At 38.1% G+C, this 15,372-nt stretch overlaps 2 protein-coding genes across 2 annotated transcripts in view; both read right to left on the minus strand.

Moving 5' to 3' along the window:
• LOC118748391 overlaps positions 1–15,372 on the minus strand; it is a 199,178-nt gene that overhangs the window by 58,362 nt on the left and 125,444 nt on the right. The window contains exon 2 of the mRNA XM_036482763.1: positions 8–77. Within this exon, the coding sequence (XP_036338656.1) occupies positions 8–77 (70 nt within the window). The remainder of the gene's footprint in view (positions 1–7; positions 78–15,372) is intronic.
• Positions 7,421–9,774, minus strand: LOC118748935. The gene is made up of 3 exons (XM_036483693.1): positions 9,322–9,774; positions 8,242–9,267; positions 7,421–8,170 (listed from the first exon to the last, which is right to left on the minus strand). The coding sequence occupies exons 2-3, from the start codon at positions 9,171–9,173 to the stop codon at positions 8,005–8,007; spliced, it is 1,098 nt and encodes a 365-aa protein (XP_036339586.1). The 5' UTR covers positions 9,174–9,267; positions 9,322–9,774; the 3' UTR covers positions 7,421–8,004.

The raw sequence follows: 15,372 nt of genomic DNA on the forward strand, positions 1-15,372 counted from the left end.
CTGCGGCCGAGTGTGAAGATGGTGGGCCGAGAGCGCCGCCGCCGCCCTTCGTGTAAGACTGCGTCCCGTCGATCGGCCTGTAAAATCAGAATTGGGACGAAAACCAACCGATTATTAGATTTGTTTGTAAGGAAAATGATTTTAAAGAGAGAATAAAATGGATTGAAAGCGATTTGTTTAAACACAAAATATATATAAAAAATACCAAAATATATATAAAAACCCAAAAATATACATAAAAACACTAAAAGAAAACTTAAATATAAATATAGCGACCAAGGTGTATTAAACATAATACATACCGAATACATTTTGATAGCGACGGACAAATGTATCCGGTGTCAAGCCATACTGAGAAAAAAATATTCTAATAAATCTTAAGGTATCTCAGTTTAAGGTATTCTTACACGATATGTATTTGCATATGTACATGCCACTTTTTACATATGGCAATGTGTAAAGGCAAATTAGATTTGTTGCAGCAGATGCACGTACATAGGAAATAGAAATGTTTCTATTTTAATCTGACACACAGATAGAATCATCTGAGTAGTTTATTTCGTTATCAAAGAACGTATTTCTAAATAGTTAAATAAAGACTGTGAATTTGACAGACATACGCAATTACATATGTATTGAAAAAGTCATATTTACAGTTGCAAATGCATATCGTGTAAGAACATCATCAGAGCACTAGGGCTAGGCGAGATGTTCTGATGAGCTCTGAGAGTACAACAGACCCAAGGTCGCAGTGCACAGTGCACATCTTCTAACCAATCTGTAATGTATATACACATGATGTAGTCTGTTAAAATCCACTTCATCTCCTTTTGGCGTTTCATAAACTCAAAAATAAATAGAACCGGTTTCGCGACTAAAAGGGAGTGCGATGGCATAACCCACTCAACACATAAAACGTACGACCCATTCGTCTCGTTTTTTTTTTCGAAAAGTCTACGGTTCCTCCAAGGAAAATCAATAGTTTCTAAGTTAGCGATTATACCCAGAGGCATCATTTTAGCAATGAAACAAAATGCTCAATTTGATGTCATATACAACGACTTTTCAATAAAGTAGAATTGAACATTCTTGGCAAATTTGGTAGCATTGGCTCACTACTGAAATTCCTTTAAAACTTTTTTATTCAAAAGAAAGTGGTAGTAAGAATCGGATAAGACTCATGTTGGTTCTCTCCTATACTTCCTTTTCATAAATGTCTTGCATTCACGGATGCACTGATTTTTGGTAAAGCGGCTACTCAAACCTCCCTAGATCGGTTTGTCGCTCAATCGTTGTCGTCAAGCTCAACTAACGTGAGACCCAGGAAGAGTGCAGCTTCCACACGGACAAAGGTATTGGATGAGTGGGGGCATGCAAAGAGAAATCTCGAGTCGTGTCGTCCTCCGCATGCCGGGCACTCGTTGGGCACATATGCATGTGATCTTCTCAAGTACGAGTTTAGCCTGCTGCTATATCCATGCAGACGAAGCTTTGTCTGGTCCACTTTATTTTGTTGTGTTCCCAAAAAAAGCATTCACAGGTCGAGAGTCTGTTTAAGTCAATACTGACTCCCTGTGAATGCCGTTTATGGCCTGTCGGGTCCACAGGTTGCTTTATAAACCTCTGAACTTCGTCCGTCAAATCGCATAGAATAGAGGCCTCGGCGAAGGCTCCTACGCAAGCAGGTGCCTGTTCGGGTGACCATGTCAGTGGCACCCTACTAGGAATTGCTTGCTGTGTTGTGGCGACATCAGAAGGAATCCGGTCGCTGTCCGGAGTGCCACATTTTGGCAGGTCTTTAGCTTCGTCCACTGCGTCCTACCAGTCCCCGGCGACCACAAAGGAGCTGCACAGTTTAGAACCAGCCAGCCAATCACCTTCTATGTTGCCAGAAACGTTTCTTTGTCTTTGCACCAGGTGCTAGCGGCTAGAGATTTGAGGAACTTTTTGCGGCTCTGTACTTTATTGACAATTGCGGTTGTATGCACCGAGAAGAAGAGCAGACGATCGAAGGTAACTCGGAGAATTTCCAAATTATTCGGAGAGGGTTAGGCTCCATGCAGTGAGAAAGCGAGAAAGTTAGGAGAGGTAACCGTTTACTATCGAGTAAAATTCAACAATTCCATTCCCAAACGCCATTATCGAGCAATCATCAGCATAAGAGACAATGGAGACTCCCTCTGGTGGTTGAGGAAGCTTTGAGATATAGTAGTTAAACAGTAGCGGGGAGAGGACACAATTCACTGACCACCGTTTGAGTCCCTGGGCCGCACCGAGGAGGCGCGGTCGCCGAAAGTTATTTCAACTCTGTCATCACGCTTCGTCGGGTTGGACAGGAACCTCACGGTTGACCAAAGCTTGTTCACACCAGAGGTGAAGTTGTCTACAGGCGCTCTTCCCACTTCTTCCGCTTATGTACGTTCACAAGTTACCGAATCTCCGTGTTGAGATCCCTAATGTCGAATCGTCTATCTGCTCAGGCTTGAGTGCCAATGATCGTGGAGCGGCGTTAAAGTCGCCGACTACCATACGGTTTTCACCTCAGGTGCACACCTATTTCAGGGTGATATCCTACCGGGGAACTTCACAGGGGGTATATATACATCAAATATTTAGAGCTCAACGTCACCTGACCTACGTGGATGGTATCCTTGCGGTCGATGACTGATTCGATGAAACCATTCTGCATGACATGCTAGGCCACCACCATTATTTCGCTGCGATCTCGACGGTGCGCATTGTATCCGCCGCAATTCAACAGTGGTGAGCCGCTGTTCAATTTCATATCTGGGACAGCAGCTATTAATATTCCTTGCCGAGTCATAAAGACGAAAATCTCTTCGATCTTACTCTGTAGTACGTTACAGTTAAATTGTAAAACCTTCGTGTGTCCTAGAAAGTGTTGGGTGTTGCCTGCCCGCCATTTGATGTGTGTGCTGCTGTGGGGGTTGCTGCCGAGTGGGCGGCGTCGCAGTAGGGACTGGCGACCGAGCAGCACAACACCGACTCTCATATTCCCTCGTCCAATCGCGCGTGGTGCCCAATCCTGAACTTGCCCTAAAGTGACACCAACCAAGGCAGGCATTGCACTTGATTGATGTCACGTTACGTAATATCTTGGTCTGACGTACCGAGAAGATTGTTGGAGGAACCAGGACTTGTTGGCGGCGGCGTGTAGGTGGTGGTGGAATTGTCTGTCTGTGGTGTGGTCTATTGTGTATGTGGTGTGGTCTATTATGTTGTGTTGTGTTGTGGTGCGGTCGTGTTTGTATTGAGTTGCTCAGGCGGACTCTGGTGTACCGTGGAGGAAACTCGATTTAAGCACGTATAACATAAGGCGCGCAAGCTCGGAGTTGACTCCCCCCCGTTACAGGAATTACTATTATTAGGTGGAGTTTAGGGTGTAGTCGTCCTTGGCACGCGTAGGAGGTGTAGGTTTCTGGCCCAGGATTTGACTCAATGCCAGCCCTGAGCTGAAGTATGTCAATCAGGGGGTCTACTCTGTATTGCGATTCGAAACTCGATGTAATTTGAAAGGCGACACGGACTAATATAAATAAGTAGGGATGTGCCGGATAGAGATTTTGCCGCATAACCGGATTCCGGATATCATGTAAAAAATAAGAGCCGGATTCGGATATCCGGTAGACTACTGCGCTTTATAAATTTCAAAATTTGTTATATTTTCTGTTTAGCGACATACTTATGACCAGATTATCTGTTTTATCGAGCTGAACTATCCAATGCGTAATTAAAAATACAAAATATCTTCCCTAATATCCAAGTAATAAAATAATCATTTATTAAAAAAATAACTTTTACGTCCACCAACTTTATTTATCGATTATTTTTGGCAAATAGAGAAGGAATTAAAAACAAAAGATAAACAACAATGAAAGCTAACATATCGTCCCGCTTCCCGCATCACCCCGTAATGCTTCATTGTTGCAAATAGGGAATCCAATCCCGCAATCTTGCGTGATCGAGGACATCAATCCCGCGGATCCGCGCCATTTGCGGGACTGAAAAAAATCATATTATTTCCTCTAAATAGTTATGTTCAAAATTAATATGTAAAAAAGACGATTTTATTTAGAAAATCGACGTATTTACTTTTAATTGGGTTGAATTTTTTGATAATATATCCGAAGGAATGAGTCTTTAAAGTTTCATCTTTTAAGTTCGACCTTATTTTATTGCACAATCAGGAACTTTTGATTTTGGTGATTAAGTATGCATAGTTTCGTAGGTATATAGTCAAAATCGCCATATCTGTAGGGTATTTTTCAGAAGAAATACATATATCATAATAAGAGTTACTGTAGTGTTTTATCCGATCTGAAATAATACCCGCTCGCTGTATTCCCAAAACTAGCTGAAACATCAGTGATTCTGGATTATACAAATTTAACAAAGTTTTGTTGTTTTTCCGCGTAACTTTTTTACCGTTTGATATTTGAAAATGACGTTAAAGTAATATATTCTATGTAACATACTCTTACACCAGAGCTGAATGTGTGCCTCTAATAGAACCAGAGTTTTGAGTATTCGAAATTTAGCATCTGAAGGGAAGCTTAAGAAAAAAAACAATTTTCCGCTGTCACACTTATTTATCGATAGAAACGGACTGTTCTACAGTTGTATGATGTGTTCATAAATTGGTAACCGCACAAAAAAAAATCGATGAAAGGTTAATAAAACCAGACCAGGTGTCCTATATGTTCTTAGGTGTCGCTGAACACGAATCTGAAGTCCGCTTTGCTCCATCACGTCAGGATTTGATTCCAACCACAAAACACATTGCGAAACTTAATGAACTCCTCCAAGAGGCCTTCTGAAGTACGTCCTATAAAAGCCCTTCTGGAAGGCCTTCTATGGGTAGCGAAATAAAAAGCCCTTCAATTGATAACAACCCTTACAAAAATGAAAGGAATGTAGAGTGGAAGGCCTCTTAACTCTCAGGAAGGCTTTTCGGGAGGACTTTTAACTCCTGAAATCATCTACTGGGTTATAAAATTATGGGTATTTATTGCAACCATGCACGACGAACATTTTGGCGAGCACGTTCACAACTGGCATTCGTCTACATATTTAATTTGTTCCTGTAGTCCCCCAATCCCGCTTATCCCGCAAGTGTAATCCCTCATTTCTGATCCCAAAAAATGGCGCGGGATCCCGCATTTGCGAGAATGGATTCCCTAGTTGCAATATTTTGTGACCCACTTTTCCATACTTGTTTATTTTCTGACATCATATAAGCCGAAAACTGGGTTGATGAACGAACTCGAAAATATAAATCAGTTAGCATAGAGAAACCAGTTGAATCATATGGATATTTGGCAATGCTTTGAGAAAAACGTCAACGGCTCTGATACTGCTTACAGTTTTTGTAGTGATGTCGATAGTCAAACGATGGGTAGACAAGGCAGCGACCGTACAAGAAAGAAGGCAGCGATTTAGAAATAGAGATATATTTACAGCTACCTCTTATACCCAGACAAAAGATCCGTTATTGGTGGAAGCATAGTCGCAAAGAATTTCAAATTTTGTTTACACTGGCAATGAAGTATCTCTGCGCACCAACTTCCTCATTGAACTCAGAAATACTTTTGAGAGGGGCAGCATTTATGTTGAACATAGAAATACGTTGTTGGCCGTTGTTGACAAAACAACTAGCACAGGGTCGCATTTATCTTGCTGTGCTATTATGCAAAATATATATGTACATGGGTTCCGACGTTGCATATTTTGCAGCGGTAGGATTTGTTGTTTCCTATGCATTTTGTTGTTGTGTGTTTGCAAGCTATACAATCCGTGCTACGTGCAATGGCTTTGCAAGATTTGGAGAATACCCCTATTTTGTATATACATATTTTGCATCAATACAAAGCAACATTCAACTTGGAACTCGCCCATACCCCAAAAAGCTTAGGGAAATGATGCTGGAGTGACAGTCCTTGGCCAGAAAAGGATGCGGGTTGTCACAATAACCGTAGACCAGGCTGATATGGGAACAAATAACGAATGGCATCAATATGTTTAATTAGTTGATTTTAGTTTTAATAATTCGTAGTACGTACATATTTACTTATTTAGCTTATGGCTTCACTATTCTATTTATATCTATTTTACAGAAAATAATATATTGAGCCATTTCATTCCCATCTGTCTGCACTTTCTTATTAGTGTGGAAACTTTTACAGGGTGTTGGAGTAAATCTGATTCAGTAGGTTTGAAATTATTCAGAAAGATAATAGAATTAAGTTTCTCTTAAATTATGTAGAAGTCTTAAATAGTTCGATAAATAGCTAACCGAAATTTATATTAAATATTTTGCGAGTTTCGAGTTTACAGAATTTAGCATCGTCGAGATGTAAATAGTTTCCAATACCATCAGCATAACCTCACTTTTTCCATACAAACCATTTTCTCGCGTATAAATGCCAATAAAGACACTCTTAGCAATTATTGTTTGATATGATGATCATTTAATATACATTTCTTTACTTCGAAAGTACACTTAACAACTTAAAATAATTCCTTAGGCATATCGAGTTAATTTCAAAGACAGGTGAATCAGAAAATTTTAACAATCGTATATATTTTCCAATAAACTGTTACTAATAAATTACAGATTTTTTTGCCCACTAACAGGTCTATTCTGCACGTTACCGAAGATTTTGTAACCGGAAAATTGTATTACCAAAAAATTTTACCAGTTCTTGTCACCGCGATTCTAGGTACGTTGGTAATGCAGTTAAAATATTCAGCAATCCAGCTATGAAGAATTGTTCAAATCCTGGCATTGCATATTTCACGGGGCAACAATTTGTTACCAGTTTATGAGCTGGTAACAAAATTTATCGGTTACAAGAGTACACAGAATGCGAAAAGGGTTTAAAAATTGGCAGGTACTTTATTTACTGGTTACAAACTTTTTATCACCAGCGCAGAATAGACCTATAAGGGCCATTTTCATCGTGTAAAGTTAACTTGCCTTCGGAAGTTAAGTCTCATTTTTTGTTAACTGCCGAATGCGAGTAAACTCCCCACTATGAAAGCGGCACTTACTCGAAAGGGTATAGAATTGATCTGGGAACTAAAATCATAGTACTTGTTATATAATTCAAATGGCTCAAAGTGAGCAGTATAAATCAAATAAAATTATTATAAGTATTCGGTCTTAATAAAAGTCTTTAATAATAATAAATCCTCTGCCGGATGCACTCGACCTTATTTTGCATATTTCACATACATATTGTCACTATCAGAGTAAAATAACCTATTTATGGCCGTTTTCTTAACCTGTAACTTTAAAGATCACTCAATCCAACCTTTAAATATAAAGCGAGGTTTAAATTTACAAGGTTGCTTCAGAAAACGGCCCTTAACATATTTTCAGAAGTTAATTTTTTTTTTTAATATTCCGTTAGCTGACTCTCAGATACAGCTCGAAACCAAAGTTCAAGTCCATATCTTAATATCTTAAAGCAGAGTCACAAGATTGTACAAAATAGATTTGTACATTTTATATTGGGGCATTAGTTAAAAATATAAAAATTGGACGTTTTATTTTTTTGGTACAATACAGCGAACTTTTTTATGAAAAATTTGAACCATTTGTTTTCGGTGATTGGGAAAAATTGATTGAGAAAATAGTGCATTCACCCGATTGGTATATGGACTTGCCCCAATCGTGTGACTCTGCCTTTAAACAAAAACATTAATTTTTGGCATATTTAGAACAGATGTGCTGTCAATTTAAATGTTTTTTCTTTGTTTTTAATTGAATCCAAATTTGTCAAATAGGACCATTTCCATTGATAGTGACGATATATAACCCCTTGTCCCTAATGGAGTTCATACACATGCTTGTGTCATGCCTTCCATCTGCCTTAAGCGTAACCTTTTTTCTAGGTTATCATCTCGTCATTAACAAGCAATATTACTAAATATGTACATATTGTACATCCATTATAAGTCTTAAGAATCTACATTTTAGTTCTAATTTAAACGCTGTCTCTTAACGGTAACCGTGCGATTTTGTTGTTGAGACGTTGTTTGTTGAAGCGCCTTCTGTGCTTGCGCATTCATAGGCATTGCCTCGGCAAGCATAGCAACAGTGCGTCGCAATTCCGCCAGTTCGGCTTGCATTTTATCAATATTCGGCCTATATGAAAGTAAAGCAAAGAAATTAGTAATTCTTCAATAAACAAGAGCTGCCCTACAAAATACACTCACTTGTCCCCCGTAGGTGCACCAGTAACAGGCAAATTCTGTAAATTCGCCAAGGGTACAGGTGTGATTAAGGGCACCGTGGGCGCTGCAGGAGCTGGCGGCGGTTGCACCTGCACTGGCGGCACATTTGCATCCACCATTTGGCCACATGTCTCCCTGCTTGCCACAGCTGTTATCTTCAAATTCGGATGCATACGCATAGGTAATTGTATAGCTGATGACTTTATTGCACCAGCACTTGTGCCACTGGATGCAGATGCTTGCGTGGCATTGACGCGTGCATTTACGCTAGCTGTGTTAATAGTTGGCGTTATTGTACCAGATGCGGCTACTGCGTTTGTAGTAACCACCGCCGGGCGTGAATTTACGGTTGACGCTGGGTTTATGGTGTTTACACCTATTGGAGTCGGTGCATTACCGCAATTTATAGGTATACTGGGGCCATGTCCTGCCATTAATTTCTTCAACATTTGATCAGCACTCACTTTTTGCGATTCAAGTAGTTTACGCATTGTTGCCGGATCACCTTCGTTAATTTTGCGCAACGAATCACCATCCGCATCAACGACAACATAGTTTACAATGTGTGCATGAGTGTTTGGTACAATGCGGAAAATTGTTTTGGCTTGCACAGTTGTGTTCGGATTGGGATTTTTCAAATCACTCAACTTTGCCGAATTACCCTCAACTTGGAACACTGTTGTGAAACCATTTATGAGCATTGGCTTCTCCATAACCGTGGGTTCTGTGACAAATTGTGTAATCTTGCGCTTAGGCACCATAGAAACTAGTTTGATGACATTGCAATCGGTATTTTCACAACGACGCTCAACATTGTTGCCACCTCCGCCACCACCACCTGTGTTTGAAGAGCCACCACCAGCGTTTGCGGAGTCATTGGCCGATGGGTTAGATAGAGTTGCTAAAGCAGACATTGCAAATACTAATTATGACTCTGTATTCTCCTTAGCTGAATAGCGAAGTCTAAAGAAATCTGGCGCTTGTAAAATCTTATAGCACACGTAAAAGCTGTAAAAATGTTGGTTAGAACAGGATTTATAATTCACGTTTTATTTTGCTTACATTTTACACAATCCGCAGTACGGCGTTTGCTCTATAAACAAAACTTTTAGAAGCGCTGAATTGCTGCCAGCCCCAATAGTTTTGAAGCCACTGTAGGAAAAAACCCAAAACGAGAAAAACGGCCAGTGCAAAATCCTGGTCTTGTAGACTTCTAAATCGTTTTTGACGATATTTTCGATGAATCCTTTTTTTATTTACGCACTTGATTAACAAAAAAAAAAACGAAATTCTGCACTATTTATGAAATCAGTCGAGTAGTATAGTGACATCAAATCTCTCAAAAACTCAGTATAAGCCGATAATTTTATATCATCAAAAACTCCTAGATAGCAGTTAGTGTTAATTCAAGCTTCACAAATGTTTTTTCATATTTATTTTATGCACAAAATGCCTTTTTTTATTAACATAAATATTTCACAACCGAACCGCACGCCAAATTCATTAAAACTGCTAACGCCGACAAACAACGAATTGCTCGTTCAAAAATTAACTCGTTATTTCATCTTCCTATTCGTGGTGAATTTGTCTTTTTCCCATCGATTACACGAGAGTAAGTGAGCAAACTAGTAATTTTGCTACTCGCTGATATATGAACCGTTTCATAAAAATCCATGATGGCCGCCAATGCATGTGCACACATTTGACGTGAGTGCGTTAGAGCGAGAGCGCAAGCCGCCAGGGAACTACTTGCGCTGCTCAATTTCGTGCAATTTTTGTAAACGTGTAGGTAAATCCATGATGGCTGCCACAAGCGCCATAGCAACGAAACGGTTGACGTTTGTATGACAAACAAGTTGAGGTTGCATTAATTGAGGCTGTTTGAAAGCGACAAGTTGCAGTTGCTGCTCGAAGTTCGACAAAACTTGCAACAAGCTGCAGAGAACTTCAAACAATTAAAATTTTGCAGAAAACTGATTTTGGCTTCTCTGGAGATATTGGTGGAAAATTACAAAATTCAGAAAATACATAAATTAATTAAGCCAATTTTTATGCTCAAGACTTTGAGACATAGTTTGAGAATTACGTTTATGAACGAAAATCGTCTGTCAGACTTTTTTATCAAAATAACTTATAACCGTGCAGATCGTGGTGCAGAGAATAGTGGTGGCGGTAAACTCCAACTTAAAAAGTTCAATAATTTATTAATTGTAGTGTTTTCTCATAGTCAATAGTCAATGCTATCCGCATCTGGAACTCTATTCCATCTCATATTCGCAGTAGTTTAATTAAAAGCAAAAATAAAAAATTTTTTATATGCGTACCTATTTCCGTTAGCCTGACTTCACTTACTTATTTATCTGATGTTACTTTTATTTAGTTTTCAGCAATTTTTGTCGTTTTAGTTATATGTAAGCATGTATTTACTGTTAGGAATATTATCTTGCGCTATAAAAGAGCTATCTTTTGATCTTTTGCTAATGAATTGATTAATAAATGAAATGAAATTGTCAACCTTTATTATTATGTATTATTAAAAATATTGACCGTTTACTAAAAATTTAAAGTTTTTCGTGTCTCCGGCTTTCCCGTGAAATCTTCAAGAAACTAGCAACAGTTACACATTAGCATACTTAATTCTCCGAGTCGAGAGTTTTAGAGGTTTTAAGGTTATCGAGATTTTCCTGTTACTTGTCAATAGACTATTTTTCAATATTCGATTCGTACGTATGTATGTATAAGAATAAAAATTTTCGCCATTGAATATAAGAACTTGCACTTGTTAGTTTCCATGTCGCCAACAGCCTACCAACAACGCAAAGGTCACATTAAATATAAAATATGCACGAGTTTGTTTAGGAAAGCTCATGGGGTAGAAAACTCATTAACGTTAGGAAACAATTTCAGTAAATAAAGTAACGAATGACAAAATCAAATACATACATATGTACATATATAGAAAAAAAATCACTGAAAACAGCTGCACCAACCAACCAACCACCTACGCAATTCCAAACTATACCGCACCCTTATTGACATTACATATGTAGATACATATCGTCGTTTAAAGTACAAAACCGCGTATCAACAAAATGCAAAACCGCGTATCAACAAAATGCAAAACTACGTATGTGAGGTTGCATAAATTATTTTCTACATACATATTAAAAACACTCATATTTCAAAATGGTTCTCTTTTGTTATAAAGCAATCGCGTTTCTAGCTAGTATACATATTTCAGGACGAATGGATAAGGACTGGGCCAAGAGCTTGTGTGAGAGCAAATCCAGTTTTTGGCAGCAAATGTCAGTTACGCGGTTTAGCAGAATGACGATACGCGGTTTTATACTTTAAATGACGATATTCAGTACTTAAAATATATATTTACATATGTACATAAGTAGTATGCACATTAGTAGTACGTGCATTTAGCAATTTCGTTCTCCCATATGAGCAACTTGAACAAACGTATGACACTTGTTAAATTATCGATTTTTCACTTTCCTGCAATTACATACTGACAATGCCGAAAGTCCCCAATATGCCAAAATAAGCAGATAAAGAAAACTTGCGAGGGCTTTCCATAAGTACTATGCACATACATAAATATGTATTTATGTACATATGTCTACATGTCTATATGTATATCGTGAAAAGTCACAAAATTAATGAATGGAAATCTAAATGCAAATTTTTAGACTTGCCGGAATTTCACAGAAAAGTAGAAACGAGATACTGCACCTCAAATGCAAATACATATCTACCTACCACAATAAAAGGTAGTACGGAGATAAGTAGTAAGCAAATACGAAAATATACCAACTACATAATACATACATATGTACAATTATACTTACATAAATACATATGTGCATATTTTTAAACCAAGAATTATTACACCTATAGAAAATGGGGGGAAAAAATTAACCGCCGGAGTAATATTAAATGACAATAGTGCAAAGTTATAGCGAGTTTCCGTTTGTAGCAGTTGAAATGTGGCAACATCGCATCACTTAATGAATGACATTAATTTTTCACACAGCAATTAAGCCAGTCAGCATCGTTAACAACAGTAGCAATTTTTATACTAAGTATAAAACAAATTGATGAAACATTCGGACATCACTAGAAAAAAGCAAGAAATAATTGAAGAATTGTGGTTTTAATTAATAAAGTTGTCTAAGGGCAAAAAGCAAAGGACTGGCCGAGCACACTGTGCCTACCCTGCAAAAAATGGGACTAATCCGGGATGAGTCCGGGCGCAATCGCAAAGGAGCATGCGACTAAAACCACTTTTGATCTCTTTATATGAAATGAACTGATCGCTTTTGTTCGAGCATGTCCTATGAAGAGACTAATTGTTCACCTTTATACCCGAACGGGTATAAAAAGCGACTATTCACTTTTAAAAAATAAAAATAAAAATTTGCGCCAGCTGAGATTCGAACCGGGGTGCTCAGTTTTGTTAGGCGAATACTCTCTCTGTGTGAAGTGCGTACATATCATTAAATCGGTAATAGTACCCGTTAGAGATGAGTTGGGGACTAATTGATCTCCAATTATACCCATAAGGGATGAGTCGAGACTAATTGACCTCCATTAGTACACGTATGAGACTAGTTGGGACTAATAAATGTACCCGTTGGGAGTAATCTCGGAATACTCTCTTTAGAGATTAGTCGCACAATTTTTTGCAGGGTAGTTTGGATATATAGTGCAACATTTGAAGTCGAGTCGCGAATAACGTTGTCTAAGCCACAGAACCTTTTTTTGCAGATTCCCGTTAACATTATCTACTCTCTTACATTGCTCAAACACCATTTTGCGTAATGGAAAAACGTTTTAACCATCGAGCTTTGGATATGAAACGTTTTTCACTGTAAAAACTTTATGTGAGTAAATTTACATTTAATTTGAAGTTAAAACTTCTGGCAAAGTGGCAAAATATATCATTCTGAAATGGGCGGTCATTATACGATATATTAGAGATGGGAGCGGGATATCGGAGCCAACGGTATCGATTTTAAAATGGCGGGATGGGCGGTATCGGGAAGGTCTTTAAAAAATTTTCGGGCGCGACATTACCCAAAATCCTTTCCCGACACTCCGATAAAACCCATAACCGCCGCAAATACAGAAAATCTTCCTTAAAAACGTTCTTTGAAATAAGCACCTTTTAGATTTTATTGAGACGAAAACGAACAGCAAAGTAAGGAAGATAAAATAATCGGAAGATGCCAGATCTTTCCATTATCTTTTTTATTATTTAAATTAATTTGAAAGACAGTGGAATTTTTCTAAGTGATAGATTTTGGGACCCACGGGACCCGCGGTAAAATTGTGAAAAACGTCGAAATGGGCGGGTCGGGTCTTAAAAATTTAATTTCGGGATCGGGATTGAATATTTAGTCCTGTGCCCATCCCCACTCAAGCCCATTCATCGTCAAGCTATCTTCTTGTTCAAATACAGACAGTCGTCTACACTAATCCCTGTTATGAATCTCAGGTTAATCTTTTGAAGGGATATTAGTTATTTTGGAATTATAGCTTCCAAGAAGTTCTTTCGCCTGCCTCAATCCAGGTTTTTCTCCCAGTGTGCTATTCTTTGTCGACGCTCTTCTGCTCGTTGAATATGGAGAAGCAACTATCTGGAAGTATTTTACATAAAAAATTTACTAAGTATAGCCTTGTTTGTAGAGGCAGTTAAATAAAATACATACATGAAAAGGTCCGATTTTTTTTTTTATTAAAAAAAAATTCAATATTTCAAAAACGGTGACACTTTTACCTGAAATTTTTTGCTTATTAGGGAGCTCATCCCCCACCTAACTTCACCACAAGTTTGGCAGGTTACTTCTTGGACATCCTGTAGGTATATGTACATATGTGCATACATATAAAAAATCCAGTACTAATAAAAAAACAAAAATAAAAACATGAGGTAATGCACAGCAAAAATATTTAAACAACTCCAACTTGCATCGCAACAGTGAGCAATAAATTTTCATTTTCACGAGCATAGACAAAAAAACTGAACCAAAAAATAAACAAACACAAATAAGTAAATACATACATATGTACATATATACATAGTAAAAATGCATAAAATTAATGAATGCACATATTAATGTAGATATGCAGTTTGTTTGAGCAGACAATAGCGGCACAATAGCAAAACATATTTATGTATGTATGTATATACACATCTACATAGTGACCCTGCAGTAAAATTTTGAGACTGTCTGTCAAAGCGCTAGTTCCGAACTACATATCGTCGCTGCGCCAACAAAAACAGTTATGTGTTTTTAATAACTTTTCAGGAGAGCAAAAAAACTGATTCCTGGTGCCAGTGGGCAATATTTTGCAAATATCGTATTAAAAAATGTTTACGAAAAATAGGTTATTGATTTATGAAAAAATAAGGAAATAAATTATTTTGACCAATTACGACGTAATCAACATTTGCGCCGCTTTAAAACACATAGGGGGCCGTCGGGCCCCTGCCAAAAGCCCGGCCCGTGCCCATCTCTAATCTGAACCAGTGCAAAACGGATGCAGAGCGGGACAGTTGAAACTTGCGGTGTAAATGTGCAAATGATCACTATTCGAACAATACGAAAGTAGCTCGGCGAGAAGACCTACGACTCAAGCATCGTTGGTCGCGAGTTCAAATCGCGGTGGAGGCAGTTGTGAGTTTGCAAATTTAATGAATTTAAATTGTTGCGTGGTAGATTAAAATTTTTTTTGGTAACAAAATATGTATGTAACAAAAATGTAATCTGTAACAGAAAAGAAAAAAATATCCAAAAGTCGAATCTTAAAAACGGTTTCTTATTTAAAAAAAAAAAGTGTCCAAAACGGAACCGGTTAGAAACTAATTGCAAAGTAATACACTGGGCGACAATTACCACCGCCAATGACACCACCGTGTAAACCTGGACAGTTGAAAGCATTGCTTGGGTATTGAGCTAAAATTAGTATTGTCGGATCTAGTTCTACGCTAGCCCTGAGCTACTCAGATTTTCTGCAGGGGACTGGCTAGCTGCTGATGAATGCAGCGAAATGAAGGAGAAAAACACAGCACAGAAGCAAAGCCGTGCAATAATAACAATA

The sequence above is a fragment of the Rhagoletis pomonella genome, unplaced genomic scaffold, assembly GCF_013731165.1.
Source record: "Rhagoletis pomonella isolate Grant_MI unplaced genomic scaffold, Rhpom_1.0 Rhpom_scaffold_00013, whole genome shotgun sequence".
Classification (NCBI taxonomy): Eukaryota; Metazoa; Arthropoda; class Insecta; order Diptera; family Tephritidae; genus Rhagoletis; species Rhagoletis pomonella.

What these genes read in the sequence shown, in the direction of transcription:
- LOC118748935 (XM_036483693.1), bottom strand. Translation starts at nt 9,173, where the DNA reads ATGTCTGCTTTAGCAACTCTATCTAACCCATCGGCCAATGACTCCGCA. An exon ending in GGTGCACCTACGGGGGACAA is followed by an intron (nt 8,171 to 8,241) that starts GTGAGTGTATTT and finishes ACTTTCATATAG; the next exon opens with GCCGAATATTGATAAAATGC.